This window comes from Bos indicus x Bos taurus, chromosome 6 (assembly GCF_003369695.1).
Source record: "Bos indicus x Bos taurus breed Angus x Brahman F1 hybrid chromosome 6, Bos_hybrid_MaternalHap_v2.0, whole genome shotgun sequence".
Classification (NCBI taxonomy): domain Eukaryota; kingdom Metazoa; phylum Chordata; class Mammalia; order Artiodactyla; family Bovidae; genus Bos; species Bos indicus x Bos taurus.
The window spans coordinates 94,251,865-94,268,907 of record NC_040081.1 but is presented as its reverse complement, the minus strand read 5'-3'; the positions used below and the strand labels follow the sequence as shown (position 1 = coordinate 94,268,907).

At 37.7% G+C, this 17,043-nt stretch overlaps 1 protein-coding gene across 1 annotated transcript in view; it reads left to right on the top strand.

The window, feature by feature from the left end:
- Nucleotides 1–17,043, top strand: part of ANTXR2 (ANTXR cell adhesion molecule 2) — a 179,153-nt gene that overhangs the window by 54,589 nt on the left and 107,521 nt on the right. Inside the window, exon 11 of the mRNA XM_027544859.1 lies at nucleotides 8,895–8,973. Within this exon, the coding sequence (XP_027400660.1) occupies nucleotides 8,895–8,973 (79 nt within the window). The remainder of the gene's footprint in view (nucleotides 1–8,894; nucleotides 8,974–17,043) is intronic.

The following is a 17,043-nucleotide window of genomic DNA, read 5'->3' as shown; positions in this document are numbered from 1 at the left end:
GAAAAATACACAATGCAGTTAAAAAGGGGTTATTTTCAGTGTAATACTGAAAACATTTCCAATACAACTTTAGATGTGATCCAGTACTTCTCTGATAAAGCATTTTTTTCTTCTAAAATCTAGCAGTCTTCCTGACTGCAGTGTATTTGTTTCAGTTTTATATAACTATATTGAGTATCTCAAAAAGAAATTATTTTATTTAATTATTTTATCCTTTTACCCTTTGAAGAAAATATTCTTAGATGAAACATTAATTTACATCTATATTCATAACTAGAAATTGAATCTTTATTCACAAATATGAAATTTGACTTTCAACTCATAATTTATTATGCATAAAGCTAACTTTTAAAAAACTCTTCAGAGTATTAAATAGTAGCACTTGGTTTCAAAATATCTTCAGTTGACATAATTTTAATAACTTTTTGAGTAGTTACCAGTTTAATTTTCAGTATATGCAAATTGGAGGTAAATTATTTATTTCAGCAAATGTCTTTCACAATTTTATTTAATTTTTTCATCTTTTTTAATGGATCATAAAATGGCAGTCTTTTATTGGTTATGCATAAAGTAAACAGCAAATGAATACTTTGCAAATAGGTTACTGTGGATTGTCAACCATATTTCATGGAGTATGAAATTTGTCAGATCAGAGTAACCATAACATATGGCACTGAGCTGTTCTCCTGTTTTGGAATTTTCATACATCTTTAACATTAAATAAAAGCACTGTGACTGTTAGGACCTTGAATTTTATTTACTTCATTAAATATCCCAATACTATTGAATAATTTGTCATGTGGAAAACATTTAGTACATTTGAATTTAGTTTTATTGCTATTAATTTGAGAAGCAATTGACATTAAAACGCACTTCCAACAGTCTTTTTGTTAAGATGTTTAGGTTTCTTCTATCCTTCTACTTAAAAATATTCTGAGGAAAAAAAAATATTCTGAGGATGGAGCAAAGAGAAAATGAACATTTGTATACAATTCTAAACAATGTAGCACCAATTTGTAGAAAACAAAGTTGAAAGAGTCCTGGGTTCTGAGCCCCACCTTCCCTTAACACCCAGAATTATCTGCATGGTGGGCCAGTCCTGTCTCAGAAAGTTCTCCCTTATCTTTCCCAACTTCGTAGTCCAGCCTCCCTGGCTGTTTCTTCTCTGATGTCACCTGTGCTTCCTCTTCTTGTGGTTCCTTGTCAGTTTTCACCATGACTAGATTCCTAACCCATAAACTCGCCTTCTCGAAGGCTTCCTTTTAGTGCTGATGAGTTCCCAATCTCCAAACAAGATCTTTCCCTTAGCTTTAAGCCTTATTCAGGTGTCTACTATCCAGATGTCAACTCACTCACTTGTATTTCCCCTAGGCACCTTAAACCTGAAGTTCCCAAATTAAACTCATGTACTTCCATTCAAACCTATTCCTTTCATGATTCCTATTCAGGATTACCCACCTTCCTGTGCAAAACAGAAACTCTAAAGTCATCTTTAACTACTCCCTTCTTCCTCACTTCCTGCATCCTATAAATGTCCAAGTCCTTTCTATTTTTAACTCCTTAATATCTCTCAGTTTTCATTTTTGCCCTACCCCCATTGACACTATTTGACTCAATTCTACTTTGGTTTTTATTTGAAATGTACTAAGAAATTCTTAAAAAAATTTTTTTTTAATTAAGATAACATTGGTTTATAATATTATATATGCTTCATGTGTGCAATGTTAACTTTTGACTTCTGTATACACTACAGTGTGTTTACCACCAGAAGCCTAGTTTCCATCCGAAGTAACTCCATTTATCCATTTCACCCCCTCTTCTCTGGGAGTCATCAGTCTGTTCTCTGTATCTATGTGCTGCTTTTGTTTTGTTTGCTTGCTTTTATATTCCACATATGAGTGAAATCATACATACTTGTTTTTCTCCATCTGATGTATTTCACTTAGTACTCTCAAGATCCATCCATGTTATCATGATAGCAAGATTCTGTCTCCTTTAGGCTAAATACTATTCCATTGTACATGTACACTGTACATCTTTAGCCATTCATCGATCAGTGGACGCTTAGGTTGCTTTCATATATTGGCAATTCTAAATAATGCTTCAGTTAACATCAAGGTGCATAAATCTTTTGAGTTAGTGTTTTTGCATTCTTTAGATAAATACCCAGAAGTGGAATAACTGGATTTTATGGTAGTTCCATTCTTAACTTTTTAAAAAACCTCCATACTGTTTTTCAAAGTAGCTGCACCAATTTACATTCCTTCCAAGAGTGGAATACACCATGACTTTCTTAACTGGTCTTCTACTGTAGAAATTATTACTCTTCCAACCGTTACGATGCAACACATGTGATATTTGTAAAACACAATTATGACCAGATTTCTACCTGTTTTAGAAGTTCATAAGACTAATCCCAAACATCAATTCTTCATGATCCTTATCCTATTCTCCTTTTCAGCTTCAAACCATATATTCTCACTGTCATATTCTGTGTTGCTGCCATATTGAATGACTTTTTAGTTCCTTGACTATTTTGTGCCTTTCTTATCTTCTAGCTTGTCAAATAGTGCTCCGTCTTCTTAGATTCCTTTCTAATCTCGTTTCCAACTAATTCTTGATCATTCTTCAGGATTCATCATAGAGATGACTTCCTGCAGGAAACCTTTGTTGATGCCCTCATGCAAGGCTGAGTTACTTGTATTTCATACATGGTGCTCTAGTACCTTTCTGCTGCTACCTATTTTAGTTAATATCACATTCTATTGTAATTGTTTTATGTGACTTCTTTTCAGTTACATTGTAATTCTGTGTTTTACTTGTTTTTGCAGCCCTATTACCAAGCACAGCCTTGCTTGGCCTATTGTAGGTAATTTATAAATATTAGAACAATAGACTGGTTGAGCGATTGGTTGAACTTATTGGCAGACATTCAGAAACCAATTTGCAGTGTAGTTTTAAGTGTTAAGTTCAAGCACACAGTCAACACAGTTGTAATGTTGGGTTTTGTCAAGATAACATTTTGTAACAGGAAGGAAATAGCTCTGAAAATTTTCTTTAAATAAACTTGCGTGATATTATATTCTAGGCATTTTTCGAACAATTTAGCTTTCTCTATATGGAAGTAAGGGGAAGAGAAATTCTTTAAACAAAAAAGTATTGGGCAATTATCTCATTGCTGCAATACATTCTTCAGTATTATCTATGTTGCTTTTTAGCTTGGTATAAAAGTATCTTGATATTCTGAATAATTTTTTTGACAAGTAGTCTGATGTTACAATAATGTATAGAGTATCTGCTGTGTTCTAAGCACTGTGTTGGACATTTTGAGGACATTATTTTATCAAGCTTTTTCCCCCCAAACTCTGAAGTAGGTACAAGTATCCCCATTTTACAGATTAAGGAATGCAAGATTGAGAGTATAGTGACTAGGGTTCAAACCTAGAACTCCTGATTCCCCAACATGTGGGCAGAATCTATCCTCTTTTACAATTTTATTTTATTCTTGGGACAAATAAAGATGAATTCTTGACTCACCTCGACTGATGTGTGGAATTACATAAAAACAATGACTTTAATACATTTTTGTCCATAATTAAGTTTCTGTAACTGAGAGTATGAGTTCTACTGTTCTAAACATTACTAACCAGCAACAGAGGTTATATAGCAATCAGAATGAGAAATCCATAAATTCTAGCAGAATTACATAAAATATGACAAAACATGATATGCATATATTGGAGTCTCAGGGCAAAGAAAGGGCAAGTTAAAGGATGAGGTGGCTTTGTCAATCTGTGTGCCATCAATGGAGGGGCAGAGCTTTGGACAAAGGTACCAACTCATAACAGTGCCATTCAGTTCAGTCGCTCAGTCACGTCCGACTCTTTGCGACCCCATGGACTGCAGCACTCCAGGCTTCCCTGTCCATCACCAGCTCCTGAAGCTTGCTCAAACTCATGTCCATCGAGTTGATGATGCCATCCGACCATCTCATCCTCTGTCGTCCCCTTCTCCTTCTGCCTTCAATCTTTCCCAGCATCATGGTCTTTTCCAATAAGTCAGTTCTTCATATCAGGTGGCCAAAATATTGGAGTTTCAGCTTCAGCATCAGTCCTTCCAATGAATATTCAGGACTGATTTCCTTTAGATTTGACTGGTTTGATCAAACAGTGCCATTCAGATCCAATCTGATCAGATCAGTTGCTCAGTCGTGTCCGACTCTTTGCGACCCCATGAATCGCAGCAGGCCAGGCCTCCCTGTCCATAACCAACTCCCAGAGTTCACTCAGACTCATGTCCATCGAGTCAGTGATGCCATCCAGCCATCTCATCCTCTGTCGTCCCCTTCTCCTCCTGCCCCCAATCCCTCCCAGCATCACAGTCTTTTCCAGTGAGTCAACTCGTTGCATGAGGTGGCCAAAGTACTGAGTTTCAGCTTTAGCATCATTCCTTCCAAAGAAATCCCAGGGCTGATCTCCTTCAGAATGGACTGGTTGGATCTCCTTGCAGTCCAAGGGACTCTCAAGAGTCTTCTCCAACACCACAGTTCAAAAGCATCAATTCTTTGGCGCTCAGCCTTCTTCACAGTCCAACTCTCACATCCATACATGACCACAGGAAAAACCATAGCCTTGACTAGATGAACCTTTGTTGGCAAAGTAATGTCTCTGCTTTTGAATATGCTATCTAGGTTGGTCATAGCCTTCCTTCCAAGGAGTAAGCGTCTTTTAATTTCATGGCTGCAGTCACCATCTATAGTGATTTTGGAGCCCAGAAAAATAAAGTCTGACACTGTTTCCACTGTTTCCCCATCTATTTCACATGAAGTGGTGGGACCGGATGCCATGATCTTCGTTTTCTGAATGTTGAGCTTTAAGCCAACTTTTTCACTGTCCACTTTCACCTTCATCAAGAGGCTTTTGAGTTCCTCTTCACTTTCTGCCATAAGGGTGGGGTCATCTGCATATCTGAGGTTATTGATATTTCTCCCAGCAATCTTGATTCCAGCTTGTGTTTCTTCCAGCCCAGTGTTTCTCATGATGTACTCTGCATATAAGTTAAATAAGCAGGGTGACAATATACAGCCTTGATGAACTCCTTTTCCTATTTGGAACCAGTCTGTTGTTCCATGTCCAGTTCTAACTGTTGCTTCCTGACCTGCATACAGGTTTCTCAAGAGGCAGATCAGGTGGTCTGGTATTCCCATCTCTTTCAGAATTTTCCACAGTTTATTGTGATCCACACAGTGCCTTTATCATACCAATAATCTCAAAATATTTTTCTAAAGAAACAACAAAACGTAAAAGCAGAAATAACTTTTAGAGTATGTTTTTAATGCTTGCAACGTTTCTGAAAAAACTACCAGCAAATATATATCCATATAAAAATATACAGATATATTCACAAATAAGTATTTTATATAGTAACAGTTAGTTGCTCAGTCATGTCTGACTCTTTGTGACCACATGTACTATAGCCCTCCCAGGCTCCTCTGTCCATGGGATTCTCTAGGCAAGAATACTGGAGTGGGTTGCCATTTCCCTCTTCATTGTATAGTAAATGCCAATGTAATTAACCACGAGCAATAACATGAATGTTGTAAAAAGTTGGAGGAGTGACAGTTTTGCCAGTGAACAAAAATTAGATATCAGACCCTAAAGCATTTATCGAGGATTAAGGTAATGTGCAATAGAAGTGAGAGCCTTTGACTACAGAGTCAAGAGAAGTCCAGTTTGGGGCAGGTTACCTTTTTAAGCTTTATGTTCCTTATTTGGAAAATGCAGATAATAGTATAGCCTCCCTCAGTGGATTGTTGTGAGAATTAAATGAGAAGATGCGTAATGCATTGGGTTTTACAGCTTATGGTGAACAATGTCAGATTCACGATCTCCGAAGATTTAGCTTCGGGGCCAGGGACGAGGCTTGATCACTCAAGAGCTTTTGTATAGCAGAGTTTTATTAAAGTATAAAAAGGTACATAGAAAGCCTCTGACATATATATTGGAAGGGGGATGGAGAGTGCCCCCCTTGCTAGTCTAATGGAGGTCTTACATACTTTTACCAGACCCACTCCCACAGCATAGATCTTGACCCTCTTCCACAGCATACATCTAAAGATAACAAGATTAGTCAGAAGGTCCTTGTTAAAAGGGAGAAGCATGTCGTTGAGCAAGATACATCCTTAGTAATTATTGTTATATAATCCTTAGTACAGAGCTTAAGGAAAAACATACCCTTGAGCCATTAACTCTGGGCTTAAAGAAAAAAACATTTTATGTGACTAAGATGAAGGAATGTAGAAAAAACCGATTTGTCCTCTTCTCCTCCTGGAGAACTCCAGACCCCTTTCTCCTCCCCAATGGCTTTGGACCCCTTTCTCCTCCTTGAGGGCCCCAGACTCCTTATCAACCTACCTAAGAATTAACTCTCTCAGGTTCATAGTAAGGAATCGACAAATGCCATCATTATTAATATTGTTGTTAATGGTAATAGTTTGATAATGCTACTACTGCCCTCAGGAAGGGGAAGGTTATATTGTTTCAACTGAATCCATGTGTCCAAAGAATCATCAGGTGGATTTCCATGTCTGTGGAGACTTAACTCAGTTTTATTTCACCAACCACATGATACTGGACAGATTTTAGGAATAATATGCAATTGTTTTGGTTGCCTACAAGAGCTCATCAGCATGCTATGGGGAACTATAGAAAAGAGTGAACTTTGTTGTAAAAATATCTTCTGTTTTTATTCCATTTGGATAATCATTAAATGTTTTGAATGTTCCCTTTGTTAATTAGAGAACTGGTTCATGTCTGGTGAGTTCTACCTGCCAGATTATGAACAATTTATGTCAATGTCTACTGAGCCCTTCAAAGTTGAATCAATAAGATTATCTGCAACAATCATGCAGTGTTATGACTCAAATAAATCTTGCCCCAAACCAAAACCATGCCTTCTGTGTCATATGCTTTCTGGTGCGTGCTTTAGAGTGGAGGAATTAAGATCTAGGAAACATTATTTTTGGATTCAACTATGCTTAGTCTTCAAAAAAGCAAAACAAAACAAGGCACTCAATTCTGCAGAATAAGCAAGTAATTTTAAATTTACCTTCCTAAATAAGCCACTTCTCATTCTGTGTTGGAAGTTCATAGAAGTTCAGTAAAGTTGACATATACACCCTAAGTTCTTGCTTGTTTCTGGATTTAGTTAAACATATTTTTAAAAACAAAATGTTTTGAAGGGAATAATTTACAGGGAATATTTTTAATAGGAGTTATCCTGAATTTTGAAGAAGAGTTTAGCTAGAAGTTTACTAGTTTTATCTTTCCTGGAGACTCTAGCACTGTAAAAACCCAAGCTACATATCACATTGAGAGAATAATAAAAAAGAAAAACACAATAAGAACTTTCATTTCTTCAAGCCTCAGTGGTATTATGGAAAGAACTCGAAATTTGTAAGAATCCTGTCTTTACCACTTTGGACAAGGTAATTAGCATTTTGGGGCCTTATGTTCCTCAGCTATAAAACTGTGAAACTCCTTACTTTAAGAGTTATAAGAATTAAATGAGATAATATCATAAAATGCCCAGGATAGCATCTGGCAGGAACTGAATAATATTTGTCATCTCTGCCATCATTATTGGAAATCTTACCAGTGGCTTGAGATTGCTTCTGTTTTATTCTGTCTATAACTAATAGTGTTTGACACACAATTCAAGGCCTAGAGTAGAACTCTAATAAATTTAATAAGATTCTACTAATCCAGAGTAATTAAGGCAAAGTTTCTGGCTCTTAATTCTTGGACCTTATAATATTTTGTGAACACTGGGGCATGGTGTGATATAGAAGCTAGATTAACAAAATGTTGCCTATTTCACTTTAGTGAATGGATAGCTTTGTTTTCTTGGTATATTGATTATTATAGGTAATATACTTTGTAAACTCTTTTGGAAAAGAGCTGTTTCCTTTAAAAATCTCCTTGTCACTATTCCCTCTTTGCTATCTTCTGTGGTGGTTTAGTCGCTAAGTCCTGTCTGGCTTTTGCGAACCCATGGACTTTAACCCACCAGGTTTCTTTGTCCATGGGATTTCTCAGACAAGAATACAGGAGTGGGTTGCCATTTTCTTAAAGCTATGAAAAAAAAAATTACCAACTGATCCCAATTAACGAATTACTATAATAAAACCTGAATTAATGAAATTTTAATTATTTTAAATTATAATTTGAAATCATATTTTCAAAATGAGAGCTGTATTTTAATTATAGTAGTTCTCAGTAATGGACAAAAATTATTCTCTCTTTTCTCTGCCTTTTTCAGGATATGTTAAAATCTTGGGTATTTACAACAAATGCCTACAGATATTTACATGTATTATTTTTTTCCATTCAGCTTATCTCTGTCTTTCATTATCACTTTCTCTGTATTTTATCTTTGAATGGTTGGTTATTTTTATATTCTTAAACAAAGATCTTATAATAATTGTAATATCTACAGACAGGGAAAAGCGAAGTGGGATGGAACGATTTTTCTCCTTTTTAAAAAGATTTTTGTGAACCTGAAAAATCTCAGCATTTTTCTGCATTAAGGAATTCTTCTAAATTAAATTTTTGTCCGAAAGATAGCATTTTTAAACTAAAAGGACGACTATAGGAATTTTTCCTGTTTCTATTTACATTAGTGCCTCTTTTGGAAACAATTGAATCACTTAAGGAATTTGCCTCTAGCTACTGAGTAAGGGCTGGAACTAAGAAAGAAAAAAGCTAACTGACCAGACACTTGACTTTTAAAGTAGACTTTCTGGTTACTTTTGAATTATTTAAAGAAAGAAAAATCTCCTACAAAGCTCTACTTTTTAATTCATTGTTAATTATTGTTTCTTCATTTTCTTTCAGAACTCTTCATGTTTCAGTGAGTTTTAATGAAGGCAAGTCTGTCATCTCGAGTTCACTAATAGTCACAGCCACAGAATGTGTAAGTCACAGTTTGCATAAAGTTACCTTTTAAAAATAACTCTACGCAGAAATAATTTATGGTCTTTCGGTGTCGCTGCACACTACAGTGAAGTACAAGGATGACACTGAAGACCGTCTCGAGGAAACACTTGCACTTGTAGACTGTTCTGCATTTTCCTTTAGTTTCATTTTAAAAGGGATTTTAAGCGAGTATAGGTTGTGTTTTGACATTTATAAAATTGGAAAGTCATATCAGAATAAGGTAGGAGAATGATTTCCAAATGAAGATTTTTTTTTATTAAAACAATAACTATAAAGAAAGTAATGTCTTCTCTTAATGAAGGTTGCATTGTAGTATCTAAGACATTTATCATGGTTTTGAAATTATTAGTGCATCTTAATGAGTGAGCTTATTATTTTGTCCATTTTAATGTTGGTATTTTTGCATGAGTAAGGAATTTGATTTTGAAAGCTTGATAATATCTTGGCTTAAAACTATATTGAAGTTATAATTTAATTGAGGTGATAGGTTTGTATCATAGATCATAGTGGACCTAAAATGCAGTATTTTTAGATGTAAACTCCATTGATAAGACAATGTTTTCCTTAATTTTGGGGGTTTAAGTCTTGATATTAGATTGTTGAACATGAAAACACAAAGCATTAAAAGGAACTGATAACATGGCTATTAGTCTTATGATTGCGTTTTCTTTGTAAAAAATAAATAAATCAGAGCAAAAAAAAAAAAAATTCCTGCCCTTCAAAAGACCAAAATCCCAAACCTAAACATTGTCCCACATCTCATGATTTCATGAGATGGTTTTACATTTTGATCTTTTACTTTGAGAGACATCCTTCCTCCAGAAAAAAAAAAAAAAGGCAACTCAATATTATCTGTATAGAGATAGTTTATTTCTTCTTGTAAGAAAACATTGCAGGGAAAACAGCATCCATATGGACTCTTGGGTCATTATTGAATTCCCTGGATACCTCTTTTTCAACACTTGTTTTCATTTTTTTATTTTAAAAATAGCTAGGCCCTCCCCACCCCAACCCCGGCCTTTTCATCTTCAATTCATGTTGCAATTTGTAGATTTTGTGGATGTTGCAGTTTGTATATTTTCTGGTCCCTCAGGATGTGGTTGAGATTACAAACATTTGTGGTTTATGGTTTCTCAGTGTTCCCTCACTGAAATGGCATTCTTTCTCCATCCCTCCTATTCTGTACCTCTAGCTGTTTTTGTTTTGTTTTGTTTTGTTTTTTACCTCTCTTCCACTCAAGTGTGGTTATAGGATCTTTATCTGGATCTTATAACCAGACACAGTTTCCATGTACAGGGATGCTGAAGTTATATTACCCATTTGTAATTTATAGGTTGTATATTTCCTAGAAAGAGGAAGTCTTTCTAGGTCTTGCTTGTTTTCAGGAGAGTCAAGATCATGGCATCTGGTCCCATCACTTCATGGCAAATAGATGGGGAAAGAGTGGAAACAGTGATAGACTCTATTTTTTTAGGTTCCAAAATCACTGCAGATGGTGACTGCAGTCATGAAATTAAAAGACACTTGCTCCTTGGAAGAAAAGTTATGACTAACCTAGACAGCATATTCAAAAGCAGAGACATTACTTTGCCAACCAATGTCTGTCTAGTCAAGGCTATGGTTTTTCAAGTAGTCATGTATGGATGTGAAAGTTGGACTATAAAGAAAGATGAGCGCTGAAGAATTGATGCTTTTGAACTGTGGTGTTGGAGAAGACTCTTGAGAGTCCCTGGAGATCCAACCAGTCCATCCTAAAGGAAATCAGTCCTGAACATTCACTGGAAGGATTGATGCTGAAGCTGAAACTCCAATACTTTGGCCACCTGATGTGAAGAACTGACTCATTGGAAAAGACCCTGATTCTGGGAAAGATTGAAGGTGGGAGGAGAAGGGGACAACAGAGAATGAGATGGTTGGATGGCATCACCGACTCAATGGAGATGAATTTGAGTAAACTCCAGGAATTGGTGATGGACAGGGAGGCCTGGTGTGCTGCAGTCCATGGGGTCGCAAAGAGCTGGACATGACTGAGCGACTGAACTGAATGTGACTAGAGGTGGTTTAACAGTAAGGTGATTTCAGAAAAAAGGGACATTAGTTGTATCAAAGATGGAGAGAGAGTGTGGGGACATGTTGTAATATTAAACAAGGGATCTCAGTCATTTCCAATGAGAAGAGATTTGAGGGAAAACTTGAGGAAGGTGAGGGAGTAAGCCCTGAAGACCATGTAAGGGAACAGTGTTTATGTGGAGGGAGCAGCTAAAACAGAGCCTAAGGTGGGACTGTACCTGGCTGGCTTAAAGAGGAACAGGCAGCCAATGTGTAGGGTAAAGGCAGCTAGGGGAGGAGGAGGATTGAGATGAGTAGAGGAGAGTAGAGGGAGGGGAGAGATCATAGTGGGTTTTATAAGTCATTGTAAGGACTTGAGTTTCTCTTCTAAATGAAACAGGGAGCCATTGGAAGGTGACATGGTTGTTGTTGTTCAATGCCAAGTCTTTCTGAGTCTTTGTGACCCCATGGACTACAGCATGGCAGGCTACCCCATCCCTCACCATCTGCCCAAGTTTATGTCCATTGAATCAGTGATACCATCCAATCATCTCATCCTCTGTCTCCATCTTCTCCTTCTGCCTTCCATCTTTCCCAGCATCAGGTTCTTCTCCAGTGAATTGGGTGTTTACATCAGGTGGCCAGAGTATTGGAACTTCAGCTTCAATGTCAGTCCTTCCAAAGAATATTCAGGATTGATTTCCTTTAGGATTGACTGATTTGATCTTGCTGTCCAAGGGGCTCTCAAGAGTATTCTCCAGCATCACAGTTCAAAAGCATCAATTCTTTGGAACTCTGCCTTCTTTATGATCCAACTCTCACATCTGTACATGCCTACTGGAAAGACCATAGCTTTGATTATATGGACCTTTGTTGTCAAAGTGATGTCTTTGCTTTTTAATACATTCAGTTTGCATAGCTTGCCTTCCAAGAAGTAATCGTCTTCTAATTTCATGGCTACAGTCACCATCTGCAGTGATGACATTGTATGACAGTGTTTTAAAAGGATTATTACCTACCAGGGTTCTTGGCCTCCTTCATCAATAGAAATTGATCAGAGGCTAGACAAGAAATTCAGGCAAGATTTTACTGGGGCCCTTGTTGTAGCAAGGGAGAATGAGAACACACAAGAAGTTCCTCTGCTTTCCTGCTTGCTGGGCAGGGAGTTTGTCCCTTTTATGGGGTGAGGGTAGTGGTGTGTCCAGGGCTTGGGCCAGTGGGGTGGCTTAGGTGGTTGCCCACCCCTTAGGTGGTGTTGTGTGCAGCAGGCTTGGGCAATACCCTGCTTTTGTTCCAACTCTTCAGAAGTGGCAGTTCGGTTTTTTGGTATCTTTGTATCTTTTGTCCAAAATTTGCCCTAACTGTGCATGCATACATGTATTTTTAGTCCCTTACAGTTTCTTTGTATTTTGTTGTTGGAGGAGAGGCTTGCTGCTGCTGCTAAGTCGCTTCAGTCATGTCCGACTCTGTGCGACCCCATAGACGGCAGCCCATCAGGCTCCCCCATCCCTGGGATTCTCCAGGCAAGAACACTGGAGTGGGTTGCCATTTCCTTCTCCAATGCACGAAAGTGAAAAGTGAAAGTGAAGTCGTTCAGTCATGCCTGACTCTTAGCGAGCTCATGGACTGCAGCCCACCAGGCTCCTCCATCCATGGGATTTTCCAGGCAAGAGTACTGGAGTGGGGCGCCACTGCCTTCTCCGGAGGAGAGGCTTAGGTATGAGCATTGCAGCACTGTGCAGCAGAGGGTCTTGGGATCCATGTCTGTCTCAGGATCATTCTGGTTGGAGTAAAAACAGTGGAAGGAAAGCTTGAAAATAGAACATTTAGATCAGATTATCAACAACCTGGAAAAAAAAGAGCTTAGAGTTCATCCTACAAGTCTGTGATTCCTCAGCTTTAGTACACAGAGCTGTCATATTAAAAATGAATGAAGGAAAGAAAATCTGTGTTCATGAGAGGTTGATCTTAACTCTGTGGAGACAAAGTTTAGAGAGTTTTTTCTTTCCAGTTTTATTTATATAATTGACATATAGCACTGTATAAGTTTAAGATGTACAACATAAGTATTTACTTACATAACCATGGGATGATTCTTTTTTTCCTCATTAGATTTAGTCATTATTTTTATTCAAGCTCAAATATGTCTGGTTTTGTTGTTACTAAGTCACGTCCGACTCTTTGCAACCCCACGGACTGCAGCACGCCAGCCTCCCCTGTCCTTCACTCTCTCCTGGAGTTTGCTCATATTCATGTCCACTGAGTCAGTAATGCTATCTAACCATCTTATCCTCTGCTGCCCTCTTCTCCTTGTGGATGGTAGTAATATTACCCTTTTATCGATATGGAAAGTGAGACTGGAGCTGATGAGAAAGGACCAGTGGATGTGTGCATTACATCTCTATTCAGAATAGAAGAGGACAGTGGGTAATACTATGATATAATAAATAGTGGGCATTGTATTTATGTGATACCTAGCCTTTCAGGCATATTTGGATATGATAATTAGGGAATGTTTTGAAATATTCAGATATTGGTAATTAGGTTAGTAATCTTATTCATTCTAGGATGATGTTTTTGGCTCTTCATAGGCATTTGAAAGTCACACCAAATAAAATACCATTGCCTTAGCAGTTGATTAATCCTTTGTGGAAATCCCACAAATAAAGAATCCCCTCTGTTCTCCAGGAGCATCTGGGCTCAGTCCTACTAAGGCACTTATGTCACTGGTCTGTAATTTCCTGTTTACTTCTCTGCCTCTCTGCAGTCTGGGGCTTGCTCACTGCCTCCCTTTTGGTGCCTGGTGCTCACACAAGGCAGGTGCTCCAAATTCTTTGTTAAAGGAATGAATGACAGTACCTATATATTTGAAGTGGGGATACTAAGGTTTAGATTTAAGAGATTTAAGTTTAGCGTCTGAGGAGGGCTTAGACTTAGGCTGTCTGTTCTCTCTCTCTCTTTCTCTTTTCTTTTTAATTTTGGCCATGAACAGGCAGCATGTGGGATTTTAGTTCCCTGACTAGGGATCAAACCCATGTCCCCTGCTTTGGAAGCACAGAGTCTTAACTACTGGACAGCCAGGGAAGCCCTCAGGGAGTCCATTCTCTTCATTTGTCTCTTCAGAAGGTCTCTTAAATGTGTCTCTGTTTATAAAAATGCAGTGAGAGATATTTGTTCTCCCCTTTGGAACCACTGCTTTTCTGATTCTTTTAGAATAATACACTAAGAATGTATTTTCTGAGCAAGAGATACATTCCAGACACTGCTAAGCCTTGCACATGTGCTCAGCACTTTATGATGTAATTCTCACCACTGAAGAGAAGGCTGTTATTATGATCTTAATTTTACAGATGAGAAAACTTAGGAACACAGAGAGCCACCTCCAATCTTTAGTGCCTGTCTATGCAAACACAGTAGAAGGTGCTTCCTCTCGTAAGTGGATCTAACTCTCAGTAGGGTACACACAGCTTAATGCACAGAATATTAAATGATTTCAGCCTTCACCGCCCCCAAGAAAGGGGAGACTGGGAGCCTGGAGAGTCTGGAGGTTAAATTACTTGCTCAGTTTCATAGTCGAGTAAATGCTAGAATTGCGAATTGAACCTGTCTGTCTGCCCCTGTTGCACAATCTTCCATTCATTACCAGGTCCTGATCTGATTTATGTAAGATAAAGGTTGGCATTTTTTTTTTTTTGTAAAAGGTCAGATAGTAATTATTTTCAGCTTTGGTGGCAATACAGTTGCACTCCCCAACTCTTCCATTAGCGCAAAGGCAGCTATAGATATATAAACAAATGGGCATGGCTATGTTCAACCAACTATGTACACTAACCTTTGAATTTCATGTAATATATTTTTCTTTCAATTTTCCCAGCTGTATAGTAATGTAAAATATTTGTTTTAGCTTGCTAGGTATCTTATGAAATTGATGAGCTGATTTGGCCTGATATGGAATATTTCAAAAGAATCCAGTAAATGAAATCATCACTTATCTTATGACTGTTTTTTTTCTTTCCCAAGCTCTCAACTCATGGAAATGGAGTTGTGGAGATCTAGTTCCCCTTTTCTGTTTCTGTTTTATTCTAATGTGCTTGTTGTGATTAATTATTTTCTAGATAAATTGCAACATGCTAGTCACAAAGTTTTGAAATTTTTGAGTGATTCATCTTTTCTTGTAGTTATTTTGCAAGTACAGTAGTAACTCTGATTTGTTTTTATACTTCTTTAATGACTAGAAGTTCACTAGAAGTTCACATCTGTTTGGCAGAGTACAGTTTTTCATTGTTACCCTATAGCTTGCTTTGAATAAAGAAAAGGAAGTTAGATGCAGGTAAAGTTCGAAGACTGAATGCGTCCAGGACAACTAGAAAATATATTCCTTTTACCCCCAAATCAAGTTCAGGGTTCTGTCCCCAACTGAAACTTCAAAAAGTTTTGGCTTCACAGCCTTGACCAACACCTGAGTTAGTTAGTTAGTGTTAGTCGCTCGGTTGTGTTCAACTCTTTTTGACCCTATGGACTGTGGCCAGCCAGGCTCCTCTCTTCATGGAATTCTCCAGGCAACGATACTGGAGTGGATTGCCATTCATTTCTGCAGGGGATCTTCCCAACTCAGGGATCAAACCTGGGTCTCCTGCACTGCAAACTGATTTCTTACCATCTGAGCCACCAGGGAAGCCCCAAGGTACTGTCTCTAATTGGTCTCCTCGGCTAACTTGTCTTTATAGACATCTGAAAATGCTACTTGTTCAGAACTATAGTTAGGAAGAATTGATCCAACAGATGGCTACTTGGAAGGTCGTCCAACAAATTTGTTAGGTATTAACCCAAACAACCCAACAACCCAATTCTCTGTGTAATAAAGAGGATTCCTGCTTTCCAGAAATTTGTGTTTCATTAGTTTCTTCAGTTGCTTCAGGTTCCCTCAGATTCTGTTTTCCAGCCAAAAGTTGTCTTTTCTTGTGCTTGCAAGAAGCCACTCGTTAGACCCGCACTTCTTCCTGGGCTTTCTTATACTTCCCCAGGAGGTCCTCTGAGAACCCCAGTGCAGGCTAGTTCCTTCTTTGCCCCGTTTCTATGGTACCATCTTTCCATCCTCCTCACATTTTTGATTGTGTGTTCAAGGGTTGTCCCTCTAACTAACCTGTGGGCTTCATGAAGACTTGCACAACATAGCTTTGGCAGCTTTTTAACTCTCTACTGTTTAAAGAGTATCACACCTAAACAGAAGTGAGAGGCTTTTAGTTTCTCCCTATGATACAGATCTCTATGTAATCAGATCTGGTTTCATCTGACTTTGAAGTTTGCACTTTGCAGCACAGTGTCTGCTCATAGAACTGAAGTCTATGTGTTTGGCCTTTTTCCTTAATTTGTTTATAAAGTTATCTGAATTATGAAATTATTTCCCTTTCATTGCTGAGGTCTTTCATGTTCTGATAATGGCTCTGGCAAATCAAAACAAAGGAACTGTGGAAGCCTGGATTTGTATCCAGTTAACTGAGCTAATGTCTGGGACTGGGGCATCCAGGGAAGTGTTTATGGCAAGTTCCAGTTGCATTCAATTCTTTGTTTACTGTGACCTGTTCTCCACCATGCTTAACTTAAATATGATCAAGAGTAAGTCTGTAGGTCTGTGGAAAGTGTATATTTTCATAGTTTTCTTGTATACTAATCTTCAGAATCAGTTGAGATGATAATATTATTGTACAAAATGATATTTACATCTGGATGTGCACAGTGTTTTGTGAGTATTCCTCACAGGGACATTTTTGAAAGAAAATGCAAGAATTTTGACTGCCTGTCATGGCTAGCCCATCTACTTTATATTCTGTCAGTATGATTTGCTGAATTTCCTGCTCATGACACATTTGTAGGAAGAAGAAAAAAAAACACTAACCACTAAACTTGTAGCATATTCACACCCTCTAGTTTCGTGTCTTTATTTCTGAACATAGGATTTGAATTCTAAGAAAAGGGGAAAACAAATGTTCATAGTACC